This window comes from Cyprinus carpio, chromosome B6, assembly GCF_018340385.1.
Source record: "Cyprinus carpio isolate SPL01 chromosome B6, ASM1834038v1, whole genome shotgun sequence".
Lineage (NCBI taxonomy): Eukaryota > Metazoa > Chordata > Actinopteri > Cypriniformes > Cyprinidae > Cyprinus > Cyprinus carpio.
The window spans coordinates 10,490,472-10,518,354 of NC_056602.1; the positions used below are offsets into that span (position 1 = coordinate 10,490,472).

A 27,883-nucleotide genomic window follows, 5' to 3' on the forward strand; every position below is an offset into this window, starting at 1 on the left:
GAGAGTTATTTTCACTGCAGTTAAATTTAAACTGACATAGGGTTTAGGAGGAAAAATCATAAAAACATTTTCAGTTGTTAAAAAGCTTGGATGTTTTTGATGCTCTCGGGTCACTACCAATAGATGGCAGTCCTCGCTCTCTCTCGCTCCCTTATTATTAATTAAATAAATAAATAGTTTTATTATAACCTGAAGCAGAAGATTGAACGGCAAAAATGCATATTTATGTAGGCTTTGTGATCAATAAACTTTGTTTTTTAATATTAAAAAAATACATAAAATACTTTACAACCCTATTTAATGCAATGTTATGGAATATGAAGTTGTGCAAAGTTAATGTAGCATATGTATGTAACATATTAGCAAGTCACGCTATTATCATATCAAAAGAAAGTGGGCGTGGCAAATCTGGCTGTGAGCCCCGCTTGTTCAGAACTTTCTTCCAGATTTCAGTGCGTGGAGCTCAGAGAACATTGAGTAGCATTGGGGACGATGATCGTGAGCTGAGTGTCTTTACACACCGTTGCTTAAAGGATACAAACTGAAAAAAAGTGTTGTGGAGTTTTGCCTGTCTTTCCTGGAAAGTACTGGACGTAACTGAATATTATAATGAGGGAATTTATACGGAATAATGCATTTCCCTCAATCATTTGACAAACTCATTCGCTTTGGATTATGACATTATATACTTTTTCCACGAAGACGAGTTGGAATTACTGTTAGTGGTTTCTTTACATCCGTTTTAAATAGTTTTATTAAGTATTGTTCTGTCTTTGTTAACTATTAGTAATATAACACGTTTTAACCGTTTGTTTGTCACTGTTGATAGTTTGTGACTCGCTGCTGTTGGATCAAATTACGCTAAAACCATTTCCATACCTACTCGCCTATATCCCATGTCATAATTCTGGAGTGATTTGTATCTATGTACAGTAGCAGAATAATTGCAATGAAAAATCTTCAGGTACATGTCATTTTGTTGACTCTGACGTGGATTCATGCATCTGACTTAAAGTCTTCCATGGTCCTTAATTACACAGGAGCAGAAGAAGGAAATGCACAATTACAACCAAACACATTTGTCAAAAAGTACACAAATTATATACAATCATATAGAAGATCTGCAAGGTTATCCACTTCCAGAAACACAGATATACTCAGGAATCCTCAGAATGATCAGAACGTGGAGTCCTCACGACCCCCAGCCAGGAGGCTCGTGAAAGGGCAAAGACCAGCTCCACACAGGAAACCCAGTGTAACTGACAGAAGTCCTGCTCAAGAACCTAATTTTCAATCTACTCCACTGGGCTCCTCTAGCGCCATTAACATCCTGGCTGGCTTTGCAGGTAAAAACCGTGTGCTGGTCATTTCGGCTCCCGACGACTCTGATGGCTATTACAGATTAATGATGAACTTGCTCAAGCCTGATGTGTACTGCGAGATGGCGGACAGACACATGCAGCAGATCATAATGTTTCATGAAAAGGGGAAGATGGGAGGCAAGGTGAGACGAGTTAGCAATCAGGGATCTCTGGTGGAGGAGCTGCTGGATCCAGCCCAAGTGCCAAGACTGATGGACTTCCTGAAGTTGGAGGATGGTAAGTTTGGAATGGTGCTTCTAAGAAAAACCCTTCAGGTAGAGGAAAGATACCCATACCCTGTTCAGCTGGAGGCAATTTATGAAGCTGTAGACCAGGCACCTATGCGTAGACTGGAGAAGGCCAGGCAAAAGGGCTTTGTGCAAAAGTGCAAGACTGCTGGAGTTGAGGGCCAGGTGGTGCAGTCTGTTGGCTCAAATGCAGTTGGTTTGAAACCACAGGTGAACATGACAGAAAAAACAAGGCGACACAAGGTAAAACCGGTCCCTCAGCCCACCCGGATAACTCAGGCATCAACTACCATCAGCACAACTACAATGACTACAACCAGAAAACATACTACGACTACCTTGAAAACTACAACCTCAAAACCTCCCACTACAACTACTGTAACAACCACTGCACCCTCTACCACCATTTTCCCCTCAACAACAACTTCTATTACTACAAATATACCCACCACAGTGGAGCAAACACATCCACACACAACGGTACTCTGGCACACACCTGTTCCCAATACCTCTGAACGTGTCTACCGGTCCTCACCAAGGGACACAACTACTCATCTCTCTGTTACCTCAAACTTCTACAAACAACATAAAGAAAAATACCTTGACCACACGCAAAAGATTTCAACTGCAATCTCACCAACACAAGCATCCATACAGAAGCCCAAGGACAAACTGCCTGTGGTGAAACATGGATGGAGTAAAAAGCTTGGTCAGCACAGCAGAGAACGGGACACACAGAGGCCCATTGCTAATAAACCAGAGACGAAACTTATGACCACCCAAAAGGGGAAAACTAAACCTGACAGTGCCGACAGGAGGAAGAAGATGGATAGACCTGAAAAGCCTTTAAAGAAGATACCTGCAGGGAAAAAAGACTCAAAAGTGACTAAGGAGACAAATGTCAGTGTTCAAAATAAAAAAGCACAAAAGCCAGATGTCTTTGAAGAAAGGGCTGTTGTGGATCAGGCAGCAAATCCCAAGAAATCGTTAGACACTTTTTTGAGTTATTTTCAGAGAAGACGACGACTCATGGTACGTATTGCGTAAGTGAGACACATGAAAAAAGTAATGTAGAGATATAGCTCAGGGCTCAACAATAAGGATTTTACAGTGCACAATGGATAAGTGCTATAGCTTACAATTTTTAATTTTTTATCATTACACATTACATGTCACAAAATGTTTTCTAAGACAGTTGGTGACATGGAATTCCGTTCATCAAATTATTAAATGTGTTATCTATATATAAAATATTTAGAATTTATAGCTATTACTGCAATATTTCTTTAGAAAAACTTGAGAAAACAAATTATGTTAAGGGAACAAATTATGTGTAAAACTCTAAAAGTATTTTTTTTAAATATATTTTAAAACAAATATTAAATAATACATGTAAAAAAAAAACATTACATGGCAAATTTTTTCATTTTAAATAACAAATGTAAAAATAAATGTAAACATTTAAATTCATAATTTCACTTATCCAATCCTTACTATTGAGCTCTGTAAATATTCTGCATTTAGGATTCTATGAAAAACATTCAACATCTAAAGCGTAAAAAATTTTTTTTGAATTATTAAAATGTTCTTCACACTACGAGAATAGTTCTTTTAAGATCCTTTCACTGAAAGGGAAACCCAAAATATCAAACCCCCCTTTTGGAACCTTTATTTTCAGAAGTGATTATATGCAAGTTAGGTTTAAAGTTGCGTTATTTGCTCATTAAAAAAAATTCTTCTATAGTTCTAAAAAATTAAGAATTATTTTGGTTCATAAAAGCACTTTAACAATGACTTAAAACTGTTTAGTGTATTATTAATCTTTTCATTTTCACCGGCTGCAGATAATTACTGCTCCAGATGAGCAGAATCATATGTACAGTGAACAGAGGGATGAGTACCTGGAGCAAGTGTGTGATATGGCACTACGTAAAATTTCCATCATCAGCATCTTTGGGCCCCTCACAAACAGTACCATGAAGATTGAACACTACCAGACAGGTCAGTGCCGCTTTGTAACATGTCCTATCAAAATGTCTTCATTCAGAATCTATTGGTATTATTACTATTATTATTATTATTATTTAACAGAACAGGATAAGCCCTTGCGGGGCCTGACGGACAGTGACCTCATCAACCAGGACCTCATCACAGCATTTCGGAAGCATTTTGGGATGATTTATAATGATTTCAGCATGGTGTTTACTGACTTTGACATGAAAGTCAAGGTGTGTAGTAAAAAAAAAACCTAGATCATTTTATCAGTGTACATGAGATGTAGATGTAATCATTTCTGATCTAATTTTATAACACAAAATGATGCATTCCTTGTTTCCACAGCAACGATATGAAGTGCCGATTGTCATGAAAGCAGTGTTTGACTACATTGACACATTGTCAACCCGCATTAAAGAAATAGAACAGCAGAGGAAACTTGCAGTTATGTGCAAGAAAGAAGATAAATCAAGATCTCTCGAGGACTTCCTATCTAGGTTTGAATTTTTTGTGAAAATATATAATGATGCATTAACATAAAGAATAGGCACATCTCAGTGCTTTTTTTATTAAAATGTCTCTTAATTCCGCTGGAGGCGGAGACTGTTTGTAATATCCACCCCTACTGATGAAGAATGGGCCTATCAGCAACAGCTCTACACCATTAATAGCCAAGCCTGCAATCTGGGTGAGATCATCTTCCATACTTTAATAAACATGCACTTTTAAATGTAAACATATTACTAGTGCTATAGACAAATCCAAAAGAATGAGACAAAGAGAAATGTTTCATTTCACATTCAGTGGTGTAGGCTATATACTGTTACATTATCACCAAAGCCCATAGACTTGAAATATTTACTTGAAGCACAACATACAATATGTAGGATTTCTATCAGGCATTAAACAGAATATCCATTAAAAGTTATTTCAGCCAGTGGAATCACATTGGGGTCCTAGATGGACTAAATTGTTCATGACATCAGTAGTTGCATAAAACTAGCCCATCTGAAAATGTACTATACTGAGATATTGCAGGAAAGTTGAGACTATATACCACCGCATTCAAATTATCAATATGAGGACCAAGTTATGAAATACAGAATGCTCTAAGAGCTCTGCTGTATCAACACCACTTCCAAATGTTTATGTAACTTGGGAAAATAGACACTTTTTCTTGTTCTCTGAAATTCCATGTTAAGCATTTATAAACAAATCTGGGGTCTATTCCAGTGAGCACCCTATGCAATCATGTCAACAGCTGTCATTTTTATGGACATTCTAATCAAAACTGTATGATTTAACACAACTACTCATAAGTGCATTGTACACTATCTGGATGTCTGACCTTCAAAAAAACCAACAGCTGACAACTAACGGTAAAAAACTATTTACAGAACATATTGGGAATTGGTCAAAGTCAGATTCTACAAAGATCTTCCTGCTTGTAGAAATGCACATATGTTATTGGTACTTTTCTTTTAACTGGAACCAGCTCTCATCTTCACAAGAGCCCTCAGTCACAAATGCCTCTGAGGAATGGCACCAATAAAAATAGTATGACACAGCCCTTTTACAGCTCTTTTGTTAGCTATTTTGAAGGTAGGAACATTGTTAAGAATCTTTCTCTGCATTCTTTACAATCCAGGAGGACCTGTGGATGTTTAGGTCCTGCATAGCGATCCAACAGAGACCACTTCCTTTCTGGGGCATGACAGCTTGATTGATGCCCTCTTAAAAGAAGGCCTGTTCTAGAACAAAAAACAACAACGGACATCTTTAATGCAGATCACATGCATGTTTCAGAGAACATCTCTATAAAAAAAAAACTCACACTCCCATCTCATGTATATAGAACGAGTCAGAGTTGGAAACGGCTGAGTCATCTTTTGTTGTTTATCTGTTTAGTCTTTCCGGGCATCTATGAATTAACCAGCATTTTTTATGAATCGTTATAAATTCACAGGCCTGCGTCATATATCTCTATTGAAACTTGTTGGAAAAACCCTGGATGACATGAGTGGAGTCCTAGAGCTTTATCCCATAAATGGTGAGATTGTTTTCAATTGAACAGATCTCTTTTATGGTCCCTGCATTTCCTTTATTGCTGAAAATATGATGTAGAGCTATTTTATTATGGAAAAAACTGAGAAAACTCTGGTTTGCATTGCAGGAAGTGCATCAGTGGACCGTGAGGACCTGTCTGCATCGCTGGTGCAGGACATTAGGAGCTACTTCCAGATCAGCCAAGAGTATTTCTCCATGCTGCTTGTCGGGAAAGATGGCAATGTGAAATCCTGGTATCCCTCGCCTATGTGGTCCATGTCAATTATTTATGAGCTGGTCGACTCCATGCAGCTTCGCAGGCAGGAGATGGCCATCCAGCAGTCTCTCGGCATGCGCTGCCCTGACGATGACTATAGTCATCATGATGGTTACCATGAGGGCTATCATCGTGGTTACGGATATTAAGAACAGAGGGGAATGTCTTAGAGCCTGTGCACTCTCTACTAGGAAAAGTGTGAATAGTTTCAAATGTCAGAACACCTTGCCTTTGTGTTTTTCTTACTAACTACGACTACGGACAACTCTCCCTTTACATTTTGTGGTAGCTGGTATTAAGAGTTGCTCTTGACATGAAGTAGATGATTTCAAATTGCTGTTGATTATTTTTTTGTGTGTTTTTGGTTTTGACTTTTCATAGCATGAATGTATTTGCATGTGGGTTTAAGTTTTTTTTTTTAAACTGTACGTTTATGAATTAACAATAATAAACTTTAAATTCCAATAAAGAAAAAAAAAAAACAAGTGGTTTGTAAATGTTTGTGTTTGTATTTTGTTCATAAATTAATCGGAGAGAAACAAAAAAAATGTTTGTACATATTTTGTAGACTGTAAAGTTCTAAGAAAGCTTTTGGGAAATTTTTTTGTATGGGCTGTTTTAGCTGATTATTCTTCCATCTGGAATTTCTCTACTGTCCTCTACTGGGCATTTTGGGATAGTGTAAAAATATGTCTTGCAGAGTACATATCGTGTACATAGTGTGTAGATTTGTAAGAGGACTACAGATCGTTTTGTAAGTGGATTTTTCATACATCTAATGATCTGGAAGATTTAAAATAAGTATTTTTAAAAAAAAAAAGCCAATTCTTAAACGAGGTTATTAGCATATGTTTCTGCAGCTGAGCACTTTTCATTTTAATTAGTGCAGATTAGTTCAAATTTTATACCAAAAGAAATGCACAGAGCCACATTTTCAGTGATCAGGTCTTTTATTTTACTGCTGCAGAAAACATCTACAGAATCATATTTGTAAAAAAAATAATAATAATAATAAAACAAAAGATTAGCAGTACGGAAAACCATTCTCAATATGTTCTGCTTTTGTCCAGCATCATAAAGCACACAACACCTAAAAACACAAACACCTTAAAAAATAAATACTAATGTTGTTCCTGCCCATAAAATACTCATTCAACCCCATTTTGGTTCCACAATTCTTTCCAACATGACTGAAATATCGCTAGAGATTAAAAATGACATTAAGATTATGATGTTGGCACAATCATTATACAGTGAACAGGACAATCATATGTTATTGCTGTAAAAATACACATTTCAAAATGTATTTTAATGAAGGTTGAATATTTAAGAAAATATATCTAAACAGTATTATTGCAAGTAAATTAAGCACTGCATATTTCTAAAAAAGCTTTCTACTGTAACATTTTTATTTAAAGTTAGACCATAAAGTTTTAAAGATACCTGCCAGGCTGAATAAACAAATATGCTGCAATAGATGGTGCAATGCACTAACTATACCAAGCAATATTACCATGTAATTATAGACAAATCTAAACAATTAACTCAATTCTGTTGTGCGTAATCTGATATATCCAGGACTATAAGAGCAGCGTTCAATAAACACACAAATGTCTTCCTCTTTATCTGTAAATTTAGTGCTTTTTAAAGAATAATTTATTAAATAAAATGGTAACACTTTATTTTAAGGACCAATTCTCACTATTAACTAGCATGCATATTACTAATATATTGGCGGGTTATTAGTACTTACAAAGCACATATTGGATTAGATCCCTTAACCCTACACCAAAGGCCTACCTAAACTTAAAAACTACCTTACTTACTTTTAATAAGCAGGAAATTAGAAGTTTATTGGCGCAAAAGTCATTAGAATAGTTAGAATTGGACCTTAAAATAAAGTGTGACCAACAAAACATAGATGGAATGTCAAACAAAACTAAAGTCACATAGTTTAAAGGAGAAACTGTATAATTTAAGTCCAGCAGCACAGCATGATAAACTGCATTATACAACAGTTTGTACTGTTCCTCAGATTTGATTGATCACATGATTGTCTGTTTGATTTAGTCACCGATTTAGTCAAAAACAAATTCCTACAACTTTGTGTTGCACAACAGGTACAACAGTTGAATGTTTTGTTACTTCATTTGGAACTATTTTCCTTGGCAGACCACAAACAGACACAAATTACCGACACGGTTGTGTCTAACAGGTTACATATCATCATCTCTCTCTTTTTTATAAATAAACTGTTGTACAAAAGCAATATCACAATCATAATTGTGCTGCTATTCAAAATCAGCTCATGTGCTGACAAAGAAAAATATTTTTGATAGTGAAGAAACTGGAACAAGTGTTGTTTTTCTTCATCTTCATATGAATATTTCTATTCAAAATCAAAATGTGTGTAAATAAGGTAAATTGCAGTGAAAGTACCATAATTCTGCAAATGTGTCAGAGAAAAACAGAAAAGATGGCAGATTCAAACAAGCGCTTACATTCAAAATGTGATAGTATCGGCTAAAAGTCAGACTACTTGTTTTGACCGAGTTGCTTACATTCAAGTAAAGTAAAGGCCCGTTCACACCAAGAACGATAACTATAAAGATAACGATATTATCGTCCACACCAGCGAACAATATCTTCTGTTTATTCTAAGCGCACGCTCGTCTGCCGCTTGAAATTCTCGAGCTCGTTACAACAGGATGGATTCTGATTGGCTGTCAGTTTTTTATCGTTCATCAGCTGGAAAAAAAAAATCATTTTGAAAGTGATTCCAACGATATTGTTTTTCTTTGTCTTTATGATTATAGTTGTGGTGTGGACTCTGCTGTTCTTTAATACTGAAAACGATTTTTAGAACTATATCTTTATCGTTATCATTATAGTTATTGTCCTTGGTGTGAACAGGCCTTAAGGCATCATAATGGTGTGAATAAAATATTAAATAAGTGCATTTTGTTCCTCACACTCTGACACCCAACGGCCACTTACAGTGTATAATCATGAACTCAGTTATCAAAATCACCATTTTGCACAATTTTGTAACCTTTAAAGCTGGATCTGTGACTGATTTGGAAATGCTGCATTTTCTTAATATACAGTTATTATTTTGACCTATGCATTCAGTTGAATGAAAGACTACTGTGCTTGTGCTTAACGGATGCTGATACGAGGCGTTTCAAGCCTCTGGAACGGTTTCTGTTGAGGGTATTTCATTCTGTCCTTCAGGTCTCCTTCTTTTGAACAGTTTATACAGCCAAGCAATCAAGAATATCACAGCTATTACAGCAAAGTAAATTGCATAGATCAGAAACTGTGGAAAGGAGCAGACAAAATTGCAAACTTTATTAGCAGCTTTCATTAGTGATCTACATTCATGATGACACACTGAGCTAGGTATATGTTGTACTTTACCTGTAGAAAAATGTCCAGACCTAGACCGGCAGAATCTACTACAATTACAGTAAGAAGCGTCTGCAGTAGAAGTGCGATGAAAGTGTTTACTCCAAAAACCAAAGCATATCTTCTCATACTTAGGTTAACAGCTATCTGATACCTGCAATATAAAAGGCGGCAATTTTTTGGAAGAAATATGAGTGGCAATTGTCAAATACACATGGAGAACTTGACTGAAAGAGCCAATAGAGTTTCAGATAAAAGAGCAGTCATATTTAGAAGGGAGTCTTGCAGCAATAAGATTTTTTTTCTTAGACTTGTGGTCTTGGAAAACCTGGATACATTAGGGAATTTCTAGACCTGGTAAAGACAGACAGATAGAAATTGCTATTTATTAGTGTTACGTCCACAGACGTATATTTTTGTAATGGCTTCATGGTACTGTGTGTTTTCTATGGAGCCCCGCACATGACATGCAAGAAAAATAAATTGTGCACACGATTTACTAATTTGTTCCCTCAATGTACTAAAATGTGCACATGATTACTATTTTGTTTCCTCGATTTGCTAAATCGTGCACGCAAATTACTAATTTGTTCTCTCAATTTATAAATCGTGTGTACAATTTATAAATCGAGCGAACGATTTAGCCTACTATTTTTTTCCTGCATGCCATATACAGGGCTCCGTATTTTTATTCTGTTGTTGTTTTTGTCTCCTGCTCTCCTCTGGCTCCTCCCACATAGATCCCCCAGCTGCACCTGCTTACCAACCAGGAGGCAAGCAGCATAAAAGCAGAGCACAACTTAGTGATGGGAGAAACAAAGCTTTTCGAAGCATTGAATCAATTGCTTCGAAAAATGATTCGATGTTTCAAAACACTTTATACAGCACGTGCTGGCGACACCTGCTGGTGAAAACGTTGTAAAAGCATCAAGAACTCTGACCAAACTTACAAAACAAATGAAAATGTTTTTTTTTTAGAAATACCTTTTTTATACTATTAAATATTAGCGCTTGTGTTATGTGTTTTATTTATGTATAATCAATCCCTTAACACACAATGAACTAAATTATGTAATTATTTACTTAATTGTTTTCATTAGAGCTAACTATAAAAAACAGCAGGCAAGAGTAGTGTTTTCAGTCAGAAGAAGGAGGTGGATTTAATTCTATCCTCAGCTCATTTTGTTATTTTTAAGGTATGATGTGATTTATAGGTGGAAAGTACTGAATGTTTTTACACATTTTTTAAACTATATGGCCATCTGTGTTAAAAGGAAGTTATCTTTTGTTTAACTCACAACATCTGGACTTGAATTCTTTATTTTTTTATAGTAAAATTTCATTTTACTATAATGTCAATGATTTCATGTCAAACGTTTAACTGGGGAACCAGAAGTGGTTCATGGTTTCACTTTTAGATCAACACCCCCTAGTGGTGAACCATCAGAGTTTCGAAATGTTTTGAAAAAGTGTGATATAATGAAGCTTCATTGCTTAAATCACGTGACCTGGCCCGTTTGATACGTGCTTCAACACACAGATTCGAAACAAAGGATTCGCAAATGTTTCGAAGCTTTGTGAAGCAGTTTCGAACTCGCCCATCACTAGCACAACTTTCATCCAATGAGAACCCTTCTCCAGAGCATGATCTGTGTCCTGCCCAGCCCTATTGTTGAAGCTGTGGTGCATCCTTTGGGGATCTGTATGGATGTTAACATTTTTACGTGCTAAACACGTAAGCCAAGAGTTCTGTTGTTTTGCTGTGACAAGGTACCTTATTTCTTTGTTTTACCTTTTTAGGCTGTTATTTATCTGATTGTTTCAATTATTGTTTGGGAAATGTAGGGAGGTGGGCGCCATTTTATTTAATCCCCTGTTTTCTCCTGTAGACAGGGAGTAAGTGTACATCCTGTTGTTGATTTTCTTTTCTTTGAAAGATTTAGTAAGAATTTAACTTCCAAGTTAGACAGAACTTTTGTTTGTTATTTTTGCATTGCCCCCTTCTGAAGCCTTTGTTTCCCTCCTAAGTTGTACTTTTTGTTCTAAAGAAACCTGGCTATGCTTTACTAGGCTTTAATAAATCTATTAAAAAGAGATCTTGATGTTGTGGTGCTGTGGCAGGGCCCAGACAAATGCTTTTCAAATGCTTAATTTTGTTTAGTTCTCGTAAAACAACCCCTAGACACTCGCAGGACGTAACATATTTTGGGGGCTCGTCCTTTGTTTGTATGTAGAGTTAACAATTTGTCCTCTACAAATTTATTTGTTTTTGAACTAGCCTATTACGGCATTTTAAATTAATTAGTTCTTGTAAAATGCCCAATTGTAAAAAAGAAAAAGCTCATTGTAGCACAATATTAGTATGTCATGAATGCTTTGGTAGTATAGGTATTAAGTTTTGGTGGCTTTCATTTTTTTTTGGGGGGGGGCAGGGCAGAGTGCATGCAGCAAAATGAAATTTGATCTATTGGCCTTTACATTTCCACCAACTACCGTTTTTAATCAGTGCAGGAAAAAAGATTTGTTAATTGCTGACCTCTATCATGTTACTGTGTCTAGAAATGCTACCAAGCAATTGATTAAAGAGGAGCTGTACAACGAGTTAGTGAGTACAGGTATTCTACCTGCTGAGTCACCGCTGGAGGTGTCAGAGGGGAATTTAGTGGTAGGAGAAGCTTCTGCTTTCCCCCTTCCTACTGAGTCTCGACTAGATCTGGTGACAGCAATCAAGTTAAGATGGATTGGATTGGTGTTGTACATATCTCCCTATTGTATTAAAGTTGTATAAATTGGTTGAGTTGAGGTCGAGGTGCATCGGGATATTACCGCTTGAATTAGAAGCTGAGGCTTTGCGCAGGAAGCCTTCTGTTCTACTCCCACGCTTGACAGCACAGTTAACTATGACCCGGTAAGCAATACCCAGCCAAACTTTGATGTTGTGAAGTACATAAAATTAGTACCGCCTTTTAGAGAAGCTGAGGTAGATTGTTACTTCACTGCTTTTGAGCATATTGCTGCTAAATTTGGTTGGCCGAAGGATATGTGGGGGCTCCTCTTACAGTGTAATTTTGTAGGTAAGGCACAAGAGGTCCGTTCTTCACTTCTGATTGAGCATCTCTTGATTATGAGGTTGTCAAAGCGGCAGTATTGAGAGCGTATGAATTGGTTCCTGAGCCTACCATCAGTGCTTTTGAAACTTAATGAAAACATCCAAACAAACATATGAATCACTCTTTGAGAAGTGGTGCCTCTCAAACAAGGTCACCAGTTTAGAGCAGTTGCAGGAGCTAATCTTATTGAAAGAGTTTAAAAATTCTGCTTCTGAACCTGTAGTTGTTCATTTGAATGAACAAAAAGTAAACACACTCTCTGAAGCTGCAGTGATAGCAGACGAGTATGTGCTCACCCATAAGACAGTATTCCCGTCTTCACGTCAGTCCAAACGTAAATTTTTCAATACTGAGCAAGCAGAGAAGAAAACTTACAGTGTTCCAAGGGAAATAGTAGATAAGGGTCATAAGGTTGATTCAAAACACGCCAGTAACAAACGTGTTTGTTTCTACTGTTTGGATCCAGGCCACATCATTTCTGATTGTAAGGCGTGGAAACAGAAAAATACTGCTGGGAAATCTAAGAGTGTAGCTTTTGCTCAGGCTGTCTCAACCCCTAAAACTGTTTTGTGCCAGCTAAGAGTACTGGGTATGAACCCTTTCTCTTTACTGGTTCGGTTTACATTTGTGCCAACTTTCTGAGTAAGTCTATCTCAATTCTGAGGGACACGGGAGCAATACAGCCATTTATTTTAACAGATGCCTTGCCATTCTCAGCCGAAACATACTCTGGTACTGATGTTTTGGTCCGTGGAATTGAGTTAGGATGTGTGAGGGTGCCAGTGCATGTGATTCATCTTAGTCATTAATCTTAGTATGTTCCTTATTATTTTGTGAATTCAGAAATAAATTCAGCAGCTCTGAAATTTGACAGAGAACACTTAATTGCTGCGCAAAGATCTGACCAATCTCTAGCACCATGTTGAAGCTGTTGTTCAGTTAGGTAATTTGATCAGTGCTAAAATAGCTTTTATTTGGGAAGATGATGTCCTAATGCATCGTTGGAAGCCACATTATGTTGATGATTCTTTAGCTGTCTATCAAAATGTTTTGCCCTCTGATTATCTTTCTCGGTATTGCAGTTTGCCCATGAGCAACCTCTCTACGGCCATCTTGGGGTTAACAAAAATTACAAGCACATTTCCTGATACTTATTTTGGCCCGGGTTGAAGTCTATTGTTTCCAAATTCTGCAAGAGTTGCCATGTTTGCCAACTCGTGGGTAAGCTGAATCAGACCATACCTTCTGCTCCGCTCCATCCAATTCCAGTGGTGGGAGAGCCATTTGAACATTTGATTTTGGATTGTGTTGTGCCGCTACAAAAATCAAAATCGGGACACCAATATGTTTTGTCCTGACGTGTGCTGCAACTCGGTTCTCAGAAGCTTTTCCACTCCGTACTCTTAAAGCCCAGGTGGTAGAAGGAGATAGTTAAGTTCTGCTCAATGTTTGGGTTACCCAAAGTTCCAAACCGATCGAGGTACTAACTTCACTTCCAAAGTGTTCGCTAAAGTGTTAAAAGAGTTCAGGAATCATTGGGTTTCAGCCATGCTGAACTTGTTTTCGGGCACATTCCGTGGGCCCTTGAAACTGCTAAGTGAGCAGTTATTGTCAAAAGGTCCGGTGTCTAGTAACGTCTTTGACTTTGTATGTGCTTTCCGTGAACGTCTCCATAAGGCTTGTGATGTAGCAAAATCTCATCTGGTAACTGCGCAATCCAAGATGAAATTCCAGCTTCCAACCTGGCGATTTGGTTTTGGTCTTGCTTCCTGTTCCAGAGTCAGCACTGCAGGCTAAATTCACTGCTCCTTATGCTGTTGAGAAAAGGCTTACTGACTTTGATTATGTAATCTCAACTACGGACTGTAGGAGAAAAAGTCAAGTGTGTCATGTGATGTTGAAGGCTTATGTCACGAACAAAGCTGCAAAAGAAATCCCTCTCTTATGTTGTGTCTGCAGTTACTGTGTCAATCCGCATAAACGAGAAGTAACGAAGTCAGATGTTGAATATTTGTCACAACATGGTTTTGCTACACGCAGCCAGAGCCCCTGGAGTTCGCCATGCTTGCTTGTTCCTAAATCTGACTCGTCATATCGTTTTTGCACAGACTACTGTAAAGTTAATAACATAACCAAGCCTGACTCTTTTCCTCTTCCTCAAATATTCCTTGAGGGATTGTGTTGACTGAGATGGTTCCACCCGTAATGTCACCAAATTGGATCTTCTAAAAGGATACTGCCAGGTGCCCCTCACACCTCGAGCCTCGTTACCCCTGACAACTTCTTACAATATTCCGTTATGGCTTTCGGGATGCGAAATGTACCTCTGACCTTCTGATATCTAATGCAGCAACTATTGTCAGGGGTGACTAACTGTGAGGCTTACTTGGATGATGTGGTGATCTATTCAGCTAATTGTTAACACCATCCGAATAGTCTTAACCAAGTTTTTAGTAGATTATCTGAGGCATCATTGACGTTAAACTTGGTGAAGTGTGAGTTTGCAAAGGCTGCAGTTACCTATCTTGGTAAGAAATTAGGCCAGGGGCCAGTGAGGCCTGTTGAAGAAAAAAAAAAGTTGCTGCCATACTGAATTTTCCCCATCCTACTAATAAAAAAAAGAACTGAGGAGATTTCTGGGTATGGCTGGATACTACAGAAGTTTCAATAAAATGTTTGCTTCCGTGATTACCTCCTCCGCACCTGTTTTGCTGTAACAAGGTACCTTATTTCTTTGTTTCAACTTTTTAAACTGTTATTCATCTGATTGTTTGTTTTGTTTCAATTATTGTTTGGGAACTGTAGGGAGGTGGATTTTGTAATCCCCTGTCTTCTCCTGTTTTGTGGCTAGACAGGGAGTGAGCGTACGTCCTGTTGTTGATATTCTTTTCTTTGAGAGATTTTGAAAGAATTTAACTCCCAAGTTAGACTGAACTTTTGTTTGTTATTTTGGCATTGCCCCCTTTTGAAGCCTTTGTTTCCCTCCTAAGTTGTACTTTTTTTCCCCCAAAGAAACCCGGCTGTGCTTTGCTAGCCTTTAATAAATCTCTTAAAAAGAGACCTTGTTGTTGTGGTGCTGTGGCAGGGCCCAGACAAATGCTCTTCAAACGCTTAATTTTGTTACATTCTGGTAAAACGACCCATAGACACTCGTAGAACATAACAATTAGTCAAATATAACTTTAAAAACACTGTAAATCACAAGTGACTACAAAAGTCATGTCAATTAATAGGAAATAAAAACATTCAGTACTGATTTCTGGAACTATGAAATTCAACTATTTAACTATGAATTTTACTATTTTTATTTAACTTTAAGTTTTAATATATTGCCACTCCTATGTTCTGAAATTAAAAATAAAGATTGAAAGAAGCAGCTGCCAATACAGTACCAGAAATATCTTGGGGTGAGCTTTCAGATATTGGCTTTGACAAATGTTGAGAACCACTGTCTTGAATATCAACAGTAATAAATCAGAAGCAGTAGGAGTTACATTTTTCATAGGGCCACATTCTTTTTTGGGGCCACATCATGCAGTAGCATCAGAAAATAAAACTAGGTATGTGCCCTATTAATTATTTCAAAAATCTATTACCTGTTAAACAATTAAATGAATCAAAATCCTTTGGAACAATCCATAAAACAGTGGTTCCCAACCATGGTCCTATAGTACCTACCAAAAACTGCACATTTTAGATGCCTCTAATGAAACACAACGGATTTAACTATTTAGCTTATTAGAAGAAACTCCAAGACCTGAAATAGTTGTGGTAAATAAGGGAGACATCCATGTGCAGTGTAATAATTTAAATTGACCTTACAACAGGTCCACGTCAGCTTCCATGATTTGATTTCAGAAATCATGTTACACATTTTTTGTTTGTTATAGTCAGTTATAGTTTTATAGTTATATTTGGTGGAGAAAAATAAGCTGATACACAAGCATGTGCCTTTTTTGCAAGATTATAAAGTGCATTTTAAGTGATCGATTTCTAAAATCATTAGGTTCATCACCGAATCGAGCCAAATTGTGATGTCTTTTCGATAGATGGACACAGATTACCCACCCCTGAGAGTGGTAAAGCAGTCGCTGTTGTAAGGTCAAAGACACATGGTTCCTAGCACTTTGTATACAGAACAAAGTCGAAAGATACCCAGCTTACAATGGATTTCTAAAGAAAATGGATACAGATTGACAGCATTACTTACGTTGCTATGGTGATAAGCAGCATGTAGGTAGCTCTAAAGAGCATGTAGGAAGTGTAGCAAACCCAGATATTTCTGATTGTGTCCATGAGGTACACACACACTGCAATTACCACAGAGAAAATGCAGAGAGCAAGCTCTCCCCACACTGCCCAGGACACTTTCACAAAGCCTACAACAAATGCTGCAAGAGCGCCTGGTGGGGGAAAAAACAAACAGATAAATTAATTAATTTGGGAAAAATTTGTCAAACTGTTTTATTGTAAATCACATAACACAGCTGTGTGTCTGCTGTTATATATGACTGTTGAATTTGTTAATGATAATGATGAAAATGCTGGTAACTATGAAGGCTTGATTTCACCTTGGGATAAAACGATAAAAAAAAGGCAACTGCAACTTTTTCTCTGACAGTATTTTTTTTTTTACTTTTTCAATTACAATAAGTTACCATCTCCCAATACTAATGTTTTACACAAGAATTACAACTTTATATCTCGCAACTGAATTTACATTTTTAAATTCTGAGGGGGGAAAAAGGTGAGAAACAAAGTCTGAATTGTGACATATAAATTGTGAGAAAAATGTTTGAATAATTTTAATAACGAGATAAAGCCACAATTAATGTTTTTTTTTTTTTTTTTTTTTTTTTATCCTGTGGTGGAAACAGTCTCCGATAGGTATCATGTATTCTCTGTTACCTATGCTTTTAAGAATGGGAATATAATAAAATGAATTGAATAAACATAACCAGATGGCCATACCAAGCAAGGTAGATATTGTCTCCACGTATCCATTGTAGATCTCAAAATCATTGGAAGGCAAGATTTTCTCCCAAAGTGCTTGAGCATAATTAATCACCTGGAGGTAACCACATGTGGATAAAGCCCACCACACTGACCAGGCCAGTAGGGTAGAGCAGGAGTAACACTCAAGGAAGTCTGACCAGAGCATTTTTAACACTTCCAGTAATCCACTACTGCTAGTATTGTCCTTGAGAGTCTGAAAGTCAAACAAAAATGAGTCAAACCAAGTCATAGAGACACATGCATATGTCTGTGAACATATTAGTAAGTGCCAATTTAAGTATTCTTTTAAGGCCAGTATTTAAGGGGTAGTTCACCTAAAAATGAAAATTGTCATAATTTCCGCTCCCCCGATGTTGTTCCAAACACATAAGACTTTAAAACATAAATTAAGATCATTTCAATAAAACCTGGGATGTTTCTTTCCTTCCACTGAAAATCCAAGTTACTAAAACTGAGGGTGTATTCACACCAGGAAAGTCCGCTAGTTCACTTGCTTTGGTCCGGCATTTTTCATAGTGTAATTTTTTATTATTTTACTGATTTTCTGTTTTCAGCTACAGACCCAATATGAAGACACTTATGAACATCAAATGAGAATGTCATCTATACGATGTTGTAACAAGGAGTTTGCGAAGAAGTGCTGCAAGATGGTTCCGGCGGAGAGAGCATGCTCTTATGTGCGCCTACCATGACATCATGACAGCGGCACTGCGCAGAAGACAGATTAGGTATAAAGAAAGCAAAAAGTGAATCTTAAAAAAACAGCATGCATAGGAAAGCGATTGCAGACTTTCTTAAGTGTCATCTAACTACGCGATCGTCCCTAAACACCCAAGGGTTCCCAAACTTTTGAAGGAGGTTATTTCAATAATTTCAGATATTTTTTGTCTTGTGGACTGTATGTAAATAGTATCTTACACGGGAGAGTCAGGACAGTACTAAATAAAAAAATAATATGCACATACAAAAAAAACAGTTTGTATGATCTATCTTATTTTGTTAAAATTATTGACATTTTCACAGATTCAGCAAGGGGTTCCCAACCATTCGCATGACACTGTCTGTGTGTGTGTGTGTGTGTGTGTGTGTGTGTGTGTATATATATATATATATATGTATATATATATATATATATACTGCTCAGTTAAAAACAAACAAACAAAAAACTACCCACCGTTCTTTTATCTGCACTAAGCTGTATTTTGGACTCTGGATCCTCTGGCTTCTCGATCAGCTGACTGCTGTTAATGGGTTCCAGAGCTCCTTCATCCTGAGAGCTGCTCTCTCTGTGGTGAAAGAACAGGCTCTTACTGGGCATGGGTAGGAACCAAGGGGCAACAAAGGCTATGCAGGAGGACACCAGTGTGATGACACTCAAATAAAACAGAGACACCTGGCCTACAGACACCAGAATCTGTCCGATGAGTGAGCCAATGGCTGAGCCCAACAGTGTGACACTGCGGCAAAAACCAGTCACCCTCTGATAATGAGATGGCTCCACGACACTGTAGATGTAGGAGTAGTAGGCAACTTCAGTGGCAGTCGCCAGACCAAAAAAGAACTCCAATAACTGCATGGCCCTCACACCCTGGGCTTTCACGAGCAAAGCATATGTCACTATGAAGCTGGCCGCCTGGACAATGAGCACAGGTTTGTAGCGAAGGTAATCTGTGGCCAGGAAAACAGGGAAAAGCAGCACGAGGTAGGAGTATGTCCAGAATGGATAGATCTCACTCACAACCTGTGATAAAAGTTGAAGTAGTTAGTCAACAATAAATAATAGAGCTTCTGATAAAAATATATAAATAAAACAAATTAACTCCAAAAAAAAGTCATGTTATGTATTTTACTTAGAGCTTCAATACACATTAAATTAATCAAAATACAATTAAATAAAACATAAAAGTAAATTATTTATCAAAATATCATTAGATTAATTAATTCATATTTTGGGGGACATCTTATGACCTGAATTACCCTTAGACACTCACTGACCTTGAGTCAGGAGGGTCTGCAATTTTATATATAAAAGTTTTTTTTTTTTTTTTTTTTTTTTTAAATAAATCATATTGGTTGCACCCACAACATAGATGACACATTCTGAGAAACTACTCAGGGAGGTTCTTACCAAGAATTGCATTTTTTTATTATTTTTTCTTCATTATGATATACCAGAACAGTTGTGCTAGATTTGAAACGAGTAAGTAACAGAAAATATAGGCTATGTAGCAAAAAAAGGTTACAAATCCGTGATTACATTTATTTTTATTTTATCTTATTAATCTATTTTATTTTATTCAGAACCGAAATTCCGCTTTCTGTTAAAGTCCTTCAGTTATCGAAGTTACTTTTCAAAGAGGTCTGACATAACCTCATCGCATGCTTACATCACCATTCAAGCACATTTACCTCTGTCTCCGTCAGGTTTTTATCATGTCCCATCAAAAACGGCGTTATAAAAGGTTCCAGTGGTCTGTGGCTGCTGAAAAATCCATAAATACATAGTAAAATGGTAGGGTAAAGCCATGGTTCAGACATACTCGCATGCGGCGATTGACCTTCTTGCTACGAAGACTGCAGGAACATTTGAAACAAGGGTCTCGCTCATCTGTTAAAACGCGAGTCAAAGGGACAAGCGGCGCGGGAGAGTGACGTCAGGTAACACGCCCCCCTCAGACAAAGAGCGAATTCCAAACGGTTTTTTTTTTTTTTGAAGGGCACTTCGGAAACAGTGTTGCCAAGTCTGCTGTTTTCATGCAGTATTGTGTTACTTTAACACTGTTGTCGCGGGTTGTTTTTCATGTCAGCTGGATGAAGCGACTCCAATAACATGATATATATCCACTGAATGAATTTTAGCAGAGGAACCTTGCCAAAAATTTTACGTTTGGCTAGTTTTGGGCTAGTTTTGAGTAGCGTTTGAGAGAGTTTTCTTGTGAAAACCTGGAAACCCTGTTCGCCATTTGTAGGGACGTTCCAAACGAAGGTGAACAAATCCCTTCACGAAGGGCCCTTCTAGAAGTCCGTTAGCGAAGGGAACTGGAAATCATTGTTTCCCGATGATAGGGCTAGGCAAGAACATTTAACAAGTTACAAAAAAATATCAACAGAATTAAAAGAGTGTGAGAAAAAGACAAATGATTATTATGAGGCTGAGAGAGTGTGTTAAACCTTGGTTAATTCTCAGTAAGAATGTTGAGTTGGAGTTGTGGTTTTGGAGTTGTGTAATCATCCTCCTACATTTTCTTATTACTGTATGTTGAATACTGTTTATGCAGAATTCACTTACAGTGTGTCATAGATATTAAATCACTGACTCACCAAAGTTTTAATCGTCCAGCACACACACACACAAGCAGACGCAGTACACATGCATACCTGACTTGGTTTAAGGCTATATACTTTCTAATATTATATATAGATCTGGCCCAAAACAGTTATGGTTTATTTGCGTCAGTCTTGGCTGTACAATGACCTGCTTGAGGACCAGATCTGGCAAAAAGGAGTGCATTGCCAAAATGCTACCATTCCATGCAGCATGTGGGCCATATGAACAGGAGAAAAGTAGGAAAGTCATGGGCTAGAGTACAAATAATCTGTGATGCACAATAAGGCCAGGTTTGGTTTATTTGGCCTGTTCCTGGCTGCATAGGCACTGATTTATGTTTTTGCTAGTGGTTGACCACCCTCAATAAACATTACCTCCGTTACATGAAGTATAGATGTTGATTCAAGCTTTACAGGAATTATTTTCTCCTATCTGCCAAAAGATATAATCAGTATCAAATAATGGTTGGATATTTGCTTTGTGAGTGTTGTGGAGTCAATGGATCAGTGGAACATTCTGAAATTTCCACTCTATTACAGGAAGTATATAGTAAAAGACAAAACTTATTAGAGGAGTTGAGCAATAGTACCACAATCTATTGCCAAAGATCCTGGAATGAACATTGTTAACTGTGTGTGTGTGTGTGTGTGTGTTGACATTACTGGTGGGCAAATTTAACTATATTTTTTTCTGAAAATATTTTCTTAAAACCAACAAGGCCAAAACTGCCTGTTGAAAGAAACACATTTAAATTTAGCACATTAAAGCATTATATTATAGTTTGCTGTTACTGTCTTTAATGGGTGTGCCCTCCGAGGGTCACATTTGTTGGATGCATGTATCTTTAAAGGGATAGTTCACCCAAAAATTAAAATTCTGTCAGCATTTACTCGCCGCCAGGTTGTTTTTATTCCTTTTTTCTTCTGACTTCCATTGTTTGTTTGCTTGTTTTTGTTTAATATATATATATATCCGTGTACATGGAGAAGGAGGTGAACACACGAGTCTGAGAAAGTATAGTGTCTTTGCTCCATGCTAGCAGAAGGTGGCAGTAATGAGCTATTTTACTTTGCCCCACGCCGGAAACAGCAAAAATTGTTCCAAAGGAAATGCGCCTCTGTTGTTCGATAGTAACGGATACGCTATTTGGATTACGTAATTAGATTACAAAAATAAAGAGTCTGCAAATAGAATATGGTACGTTTTATTTTTTTATTACACGATTGCACATGAATGAGCAAGTGTAATTTACTGTTTTTATTCGACCGTTTTATAAGAGCTGTCCGCGCCGGAGCCTCGTGTGAAGATGGAGCGGTCTCGCACAGCCTTTGACCACTGGATGCACAAACATCACTTCACATTCAGGGACACAAGAGGGAGAAACATTAATGTTCAGTGCAACCTCTGCCTCCCAAAGATCAACATCTTATCCACTGCAAGGGACTCGACGTCTAATCTAAAGAAGCATTTGGAGGTAAGTTACATTTGCTCGTTCCCACAATTTAACACCCATCGATTTGCTTTTTTATTGTGTATTTCAGTTTGTGGGGCAACTATGCAAAATTAAACTATTTTTTTGGTAGATTCCCGATGGGGTAACGTTACAGATAAAAGCTTTTGTCACACTCCTAAATGTGAATCCAAGAAAATAATATATGATCACATCTAGTGGCTCATAAACACATGTAGGCACTTATTTAACTTTTATCTGTTTGTCAGGCGAAGTTTTAAGCGAAACGTGGGACGGACGAGCTACAAAGTGGGAGTGGTTTTGAGTTTATAGTAACGTTAAACATTTTTTATGAACAATAATAAGTTAGACGTTAGAGTGTTAAATTGGGTCTAGGATTAATGTTCAATATAATATCCAATCATAGAACGAAAAAGCTTCATCTGTAATCGATTGGTGTAGGTGAGCAGGACTGTTCCTATTGTTTTTATATCTCTCGTTCCGCAAACTGTTTAATTAAACTGTCGACATACTGATGCAAATAAAACACGTTAGTAACATTAATTTGTTAGGGAAAATGTTGTTATTAATGTAATACGTGGTCACTTGGGAATGATTGGTAATACCGCGTGCACGTCTCATGGTTTGTTTATTGTGCTTTGCAGAAGGAAACAAATGGCGGTTATGTCACTATTATACGTGATTCGGCAACGACATCTTACTGTATGTTTGTAAAATAAAGTCTAAAACTATCGAAACATGCGTATCCTCGGTAGATTTACATTAAAAAAGAAACAAATGCTCGCCTGAGAAAATGGCGGACGGCGGCAGTTGTCATGGTGGATTGGTTCATTAGTCTACGTTAAGGCGGGCTTAGCGAAGTGTTTAACTTTGTTAAATGTAAAATGTTGTCTTCGAAATCACCCCTATTCCCTATATAGTGAATATCATATAGTCTACTATACGAGAAAGGAGTGTATGGAAATTGCATTGCGAATTCAGACAATGATACGCTGGAGAGCACTCGAACATACTTAAGAGAAAGTATGGATACTAAGTGAAAATTTGCCTCAAAACATGCTTTAGTGAAAGTAAAAAAAAAAAACAAGTACAACTTTAAATTGTTATTAAATATTTAAAAAAGAAGCAAGCAAGCATGAAACTGAGAGAGGAGTTTTTTTTTAAGCAATTTGAATTATTTTCTTAATGCAAAGTGAATTAATTTCATAAAATGTTCTGTCAGACAGACATAGAAAGGTTTGGTTTTATTCACAGAAAAAAGAAGTACAGTGGGACACGAACACATTCTAAAACAGCAAGATGTGATGAGGCCCAGACAAACTAAATTGCTCAAAAATAATTGCTATGAACTGTATGCTTATTATAATGCAAAAAAAAAAAACAATATTGACTTTTAAAGCCACTTTTTGTGATGCCAGTTCAGTGCTTATGTCAGCAACAATTGTTATTTGGGGTACGTTTTTTTTGTTTGTTTGTTAGTTTCTGAGAATACTGATATGTAATTAGCAATATTAGTCAACATAAAATGTTTTATTAATAGCTTGAAAGCCATAATTGGGTAAAAAAATAATAATCTTGTGACTGTGCAGTTATACTCCACTTAACAGTCTTTTTGCACGTCTACAAGGAGTGCATTTGCTTTTATGCTCAAACAGAAATTCCATAATCATGCATAATGGGTAATCTATATTGTTTGAGGATGGTAGGATATAGTGGTGGGTGGTTTGACCAAAAATCTGTACCACACTTTTACATTTTTTATTTTTTTTTAAGGATTCTGTACGTTTCACGGTTTATCACATGTATTCCCTGATTTGGCCTTTATATGAATCTGAATGACAATTGTTACAAATTATTCCAGTTTCATAAATTGTGTGCTGGGTTATTTGCTTGGTTTATTAGAATTAGTTGTGTGTAATTAATAGTTCTAACAGCTCTCTAATCGTTAGTAAGCTCACAAGTATTTGCAGTTAACAGGGATCCCCTCTCAATTCATGATGCAGTCTACGTTGCTTAGCATCTTGTACTGGTATGCCGGTTTTTAAAAAATTCATACCATGTGGGTATTTCAGACCAGTTTACCGTTTGAATGGGAATATCGCCCAGCACTAGAAGGACTGAATGAGTGTGCTGAATAATCTACACTATGGGTTTATGTACATTAGGTTACGTAATGCACTATATAAGGGAATGGGACAATTACAGAGACAGCTGAACTTCTATATGACTTGGTTTAGGACACGTTTGGTCATAATAGTATGACGAATAATTATAATTCATCAAAGCACTTTATCTGTTCCAACTAGTAATGTAATGGTATGATGATTTTACGGTACACGGCTTTAAATGAAAGTATAAGTTAGGATTTGTATTTTTAATAAAACAAAAGTAAAGAAATAATTTTTCAATTTAATCTACGTTTAATTAAAAGATAGTCATAAAAAATGTCTAAATTTCGCCTTTCTCCTCTTTCATTTAAGAGTCACTCACCTTCCCAGATGCGCAAACGCCAGAACACCGAAATGTCGGAGCCCGAGCCTCTTTTTCTCCCACCAAAGCGGCTGAAATCCGCTGTATGGGAGTATTTTGGGTATTTAAAAGACCCAGGAGGCACCATCAATGCTGATGGTTATCCAGTTTGTAGAATGTGTCGGAAAAAAGTGTCGGCTCGGACAGGCAACACTTCAAACATGGCGCACCATCTCCGTGACCACCACCCCAAGGAATTTGCAAAGATGAATGTAAGTGAAAATACTGTCAATTGCTAATAAATAAAAGGTAATAAACTATGGATTTTTTTGTGCTTTTTGAAGTTGACATATGCAGGCCGAATGTTTAATGTGGAAAAAACAACCCAAAAAATTACTGTGAGGGAAAAAACAGCAATAAATAAGCACCATATGTAATAAATGATTATACCGTTTTCATTGTACCGTGATGATTTCATACCGTTACACTCCTAGTTCAATTTGCCTCAAAGCCACTGTCCCACTGTATCTAACACGTTAAAGGGATAGTTCACACAAAAATAAAAATTATCAGTTACTGATCGTCAGGTTGTTCAGAACCTGTAAGTTGTTGTCTTTTGTGAAACACAAAAAAATTTTTGGACCATGCAGTGAATGTCAGTGGGGTCCAGAACAACAGTGGACCCCATTGACTTTCATTGTTTTTACAAAAGCAGTTTCAAGAGTTGACTCATATCCTTTATAAGTCATTCATTCATTACTGATTTCAAACCTGGAAAATGTTCTGTAATAAATATCACATTTTTTAGGACAACACATACTTATTATTTAACATCTTAAAGTGTTTTAGTGTTTAATGTGCCTTGGTTTCACCACGTTTAAGCACAGAAAATAAACGTCTTGTTTTGACTCATTTTCTTTGTCTTACAGAGAAAGCATTCTGTGGTGTGTAGGAGAAGAATAAGGGATGAATCAAGCATTGAAGCACCAAGCAGTGATGGACCAAGCAGTGATGGACCAAGCATTCTGGAAAATCAAATGGCAGAATCATCATCTGAAGCGAAAGAACCTAAGATTGATCCCACCACCATTTATCATCAAACATCACAATCAAGGCTAAATAGCCTGGTTTTTAATTTTATTGTGGAGGATGTGCAACCCATTTCAATTCTAGAGCAACCTGGCTTCAGGAAGTTGATTGAAGCTTTAAGCAGGGGTGATAAAGTCATGTGTCGAAATGCTTTTATCACTAGGCTTGAAGTAGCATCCAATAAAATGAAAGGGGAGCTAAAAGCGAAACTTGACAAAGTGCAGACATTGTGTACAACTGCTGATGTATGGTCAGTGCAGGACAGAAGTTATTTTGGAATGACTTGTCACTGGCTTGAGGACAATCTCGAAAGGAAGTCTGCTGCTCTTGCCTGCACGAGAATCCCAATCAGCTATACTTGTGAAACCATCATCGCTAAAATTCAAGAAATTCATTCTTCCTATAACATCGAGAGCAAAGTTCAGGCCACCGTCACTGACAACGGTAACAATTTCGTAAAAGCCTTCAAAGAATTCTGTTCCGAGGATGACCAAGAAGTGGAGCAAAGTCATTTCGAGGATTTGGGGAGTATTCTTTGTGATGGAGATATGGGTGGAGACTTCTTTCTGAGTTACTTCTTACCACCCCACCAACGGTGTGCTTCTCAGACACTGAACTTGATTGCCTCGAAGGATCTAGCGGATGCCGTCTCAAAGGGACAGGCAGGTAAACTGCACAGCAGTGCAACTGAAAAATGTGCAGCAATATGGCACAAGGCCCAATCATCCACTGAAGCTGCTGATGCAATTGAATCTATTGCAAAAATGAATTTCACAGATCCTTGTTGCAATCAGTGGAGCTCCGAATACTACGCCATTAACAAGTTGATGTCACTTACTGATTCACAGCTCAACGAACTGTGCGAAGCCTTGGGTGTTCCACATTTTACCCCTGATGAAACTGCGTATCTCACAGAATATACCGACGTCTTCAAACCAGTGGCTTTTGCGCTTGACCTTCTGCACGGAGAAGAAAAGTGCTTCCTTGGCATTGTGATACCAACCTTGTTGACCCTTAAAAGGAAGCTCGAGGAGAAGGCAGCAAACACCCGCCTTTTCTCCAAGGTCATTGACAGCACAGTCAAGGCAATCGACTCTCGCTTCAAGCAGGTGTTTGAAAGTTCTGATGCCAGATTGGCCACAGCCACCATGCCACAGTTTAGACTCTGGTGGTTACCAGAAGATGAGAGGGAGAGTCTTCGAGCACAGTTGATCACGGAAGTTTTACAGGTTGACCAAGGGACTGAAGAAACCGAGACCAATGGAGGCTCTGTTCATGAGGATGAATTCTTCTCGTATGGACCTGGAAGTTCTGGCAACAAAGGTGGGAAGAGGGAAGCAGCGGAACAGGTGTGGCTGTATCTCCAGGGCACAAACAAAGATCTGAAATGCCTAAATGAATTTCCAGGTGTAAAAAAAGTGTTCATCAAGTTCAATACAACTCTACCCTCAAGTACCCCAGTGCAAGAGCTCTTCAGCAATGGGAGCAATATTGTGACCCCAAAAGGACATCACCTCTCAGATGAACATTTTGAGCGTGTACTCCTTTTACGTTACAACAGCAAAATCACTACTGCTTTGGAATAATACATGGGGTAACACTGCTGGTTTACTGTAAATAGATTCTTTTTTTATTATTATTAGTTAATAGGATGTACTTGTATGTTCTCTCCCTTTAAAAAAAAAAATGTTTTCCCCCCTAAAATATTACAAAGTTATTCCATACAAATGCATGTGCCACCAAAAAGCTTTGGTAAACATTTATTTCTTAGTAAACATGCAAACAAAAAGAAATTTGTTACTTTTTAGACTAGTGTTTCTAGAAATGTTCATATAACATGTTAATCGTGGATACATCTAAATGGATAAAGATTAGTTCTTACTCTAAAATTATGATTTGATGTTAAGAGCTGTTGTTCAGTGCTTAAAATGCATAACTGTAAACGCATGTTAAAGCACCAGGTTGCTTAATTAGCAACCGTAAACAAAATATATCACTTGGTGGAACTATTGTCCATTCTGATTCTTGTTACTAATAAATGTATACTTTGAACATTTGGTTTCTT

General features: G+C 37.3%; 3 protein-coding genes across 7 annotated transcripts; 2 read left to right on the forward strand and 1 right to left on the reverse strand.

Annotated features, from left to right (window-relative positions):
- Positions 1–462: 462 nt before the first annotated feature.
- ccdc80l1 (coiled-coil domain containing 80 like 1) lies at positions 463–6,350 on the forward strand. The gene is made up of 7 exons (XM_042725660.1): positions 463–2,641; positions 3,454–3,610; positions 3,701–3,837; positions 3,950–4,101; positions 4,189–4,292; positions 5,571–5,654; positions 5,778–6,350. Exons 1-7 carry the CDS (start codon positions 926–928, stop codon positions 6,074–6,076), a joined length of 2,649 nt encoding a protein of 882 aa, XP_042581594.1. The 5' UTR covers positions 463–925; the 3' UTR covers positions 6,077–6,350.
- Positions 4,301–20,116, reverse strand: LOC109055177 (thiamine transporter 1-like). 2 transcript variants are annotated; one of them, XM_019072415.2, is made up of 6 exons: positions 19,871–20,114; positions 18,636–19,202; positions 17,417–17,654; positions 16,656–16,848; positions 9,348–9,489; positions 8,755–9,246 (listed from the first exon to the last, which is right to left on the reverse strand). In XM_019072415.2, the coding sequence occupies exons 1-6, from the start codon at positions 19,997–19,999 to the stop codon at positions 9,112–9,114; spliced, it is 1,404 nt and encodes a 467-aa protein (XP_018927960.1). In that variant the 5' UTR covers positions 20,000–20,114; the 3' UTR covers positions 8,755–9,111. The 2 variants fall into 2 exon arrangements, with proteins under 2 accessions (XP_042581595.1, XP_018927960.1); XM_042725661.1 differs by lacking the exons at positions 8,755–9,246; positions 9,348–9,489 and adding an exon at positions 4,301–5,355 and having other exon boundaries at positions 19,871–20,116.
- A 1,714-nt stretch (positions 20,117–21,830) lies between these two features.
- Positions 21,831–27,870, forward strand: LOC109055176 (E3 SUMO-protein ligase ZBED1-like). 4 transcript variants are annotated; one of them, XM_019072411.2, is made up of 4 exons: positions 21,831–21,986; positions 22,067–22,263; positions 24,741–25,001; positions 25,659–27,870. In XM_019072411.2, exons 2-4 carry the CDS (start codon positions 22,096–22,098, stop codon positions 27,402–27,404), a joined length of 2,175 nt encoding a protein of 724 aa, XP_018927956.2. In that variant the 5' UTR covers positions 21,831–21,986; positions 22,067–22,095; the 3' UTR covers positions 27,405–27,870. The 4 variants fall into 4 exon arrangements, with proteins under 4 accessions (XP_018927956.2, XP_018927958.2, XP_018927955.2 ...); XM_019072410.2 differs by having other exon boundaries at positions 21,874–22,263; XM_019072412.2 differs by lacking the exons at positions 21,831–21,986; positions 22,067–22,263 and adding an exon at positions 22,373–22,701.
- Positions 27,871–27,883: the final 13 nt, after the last annotated feature.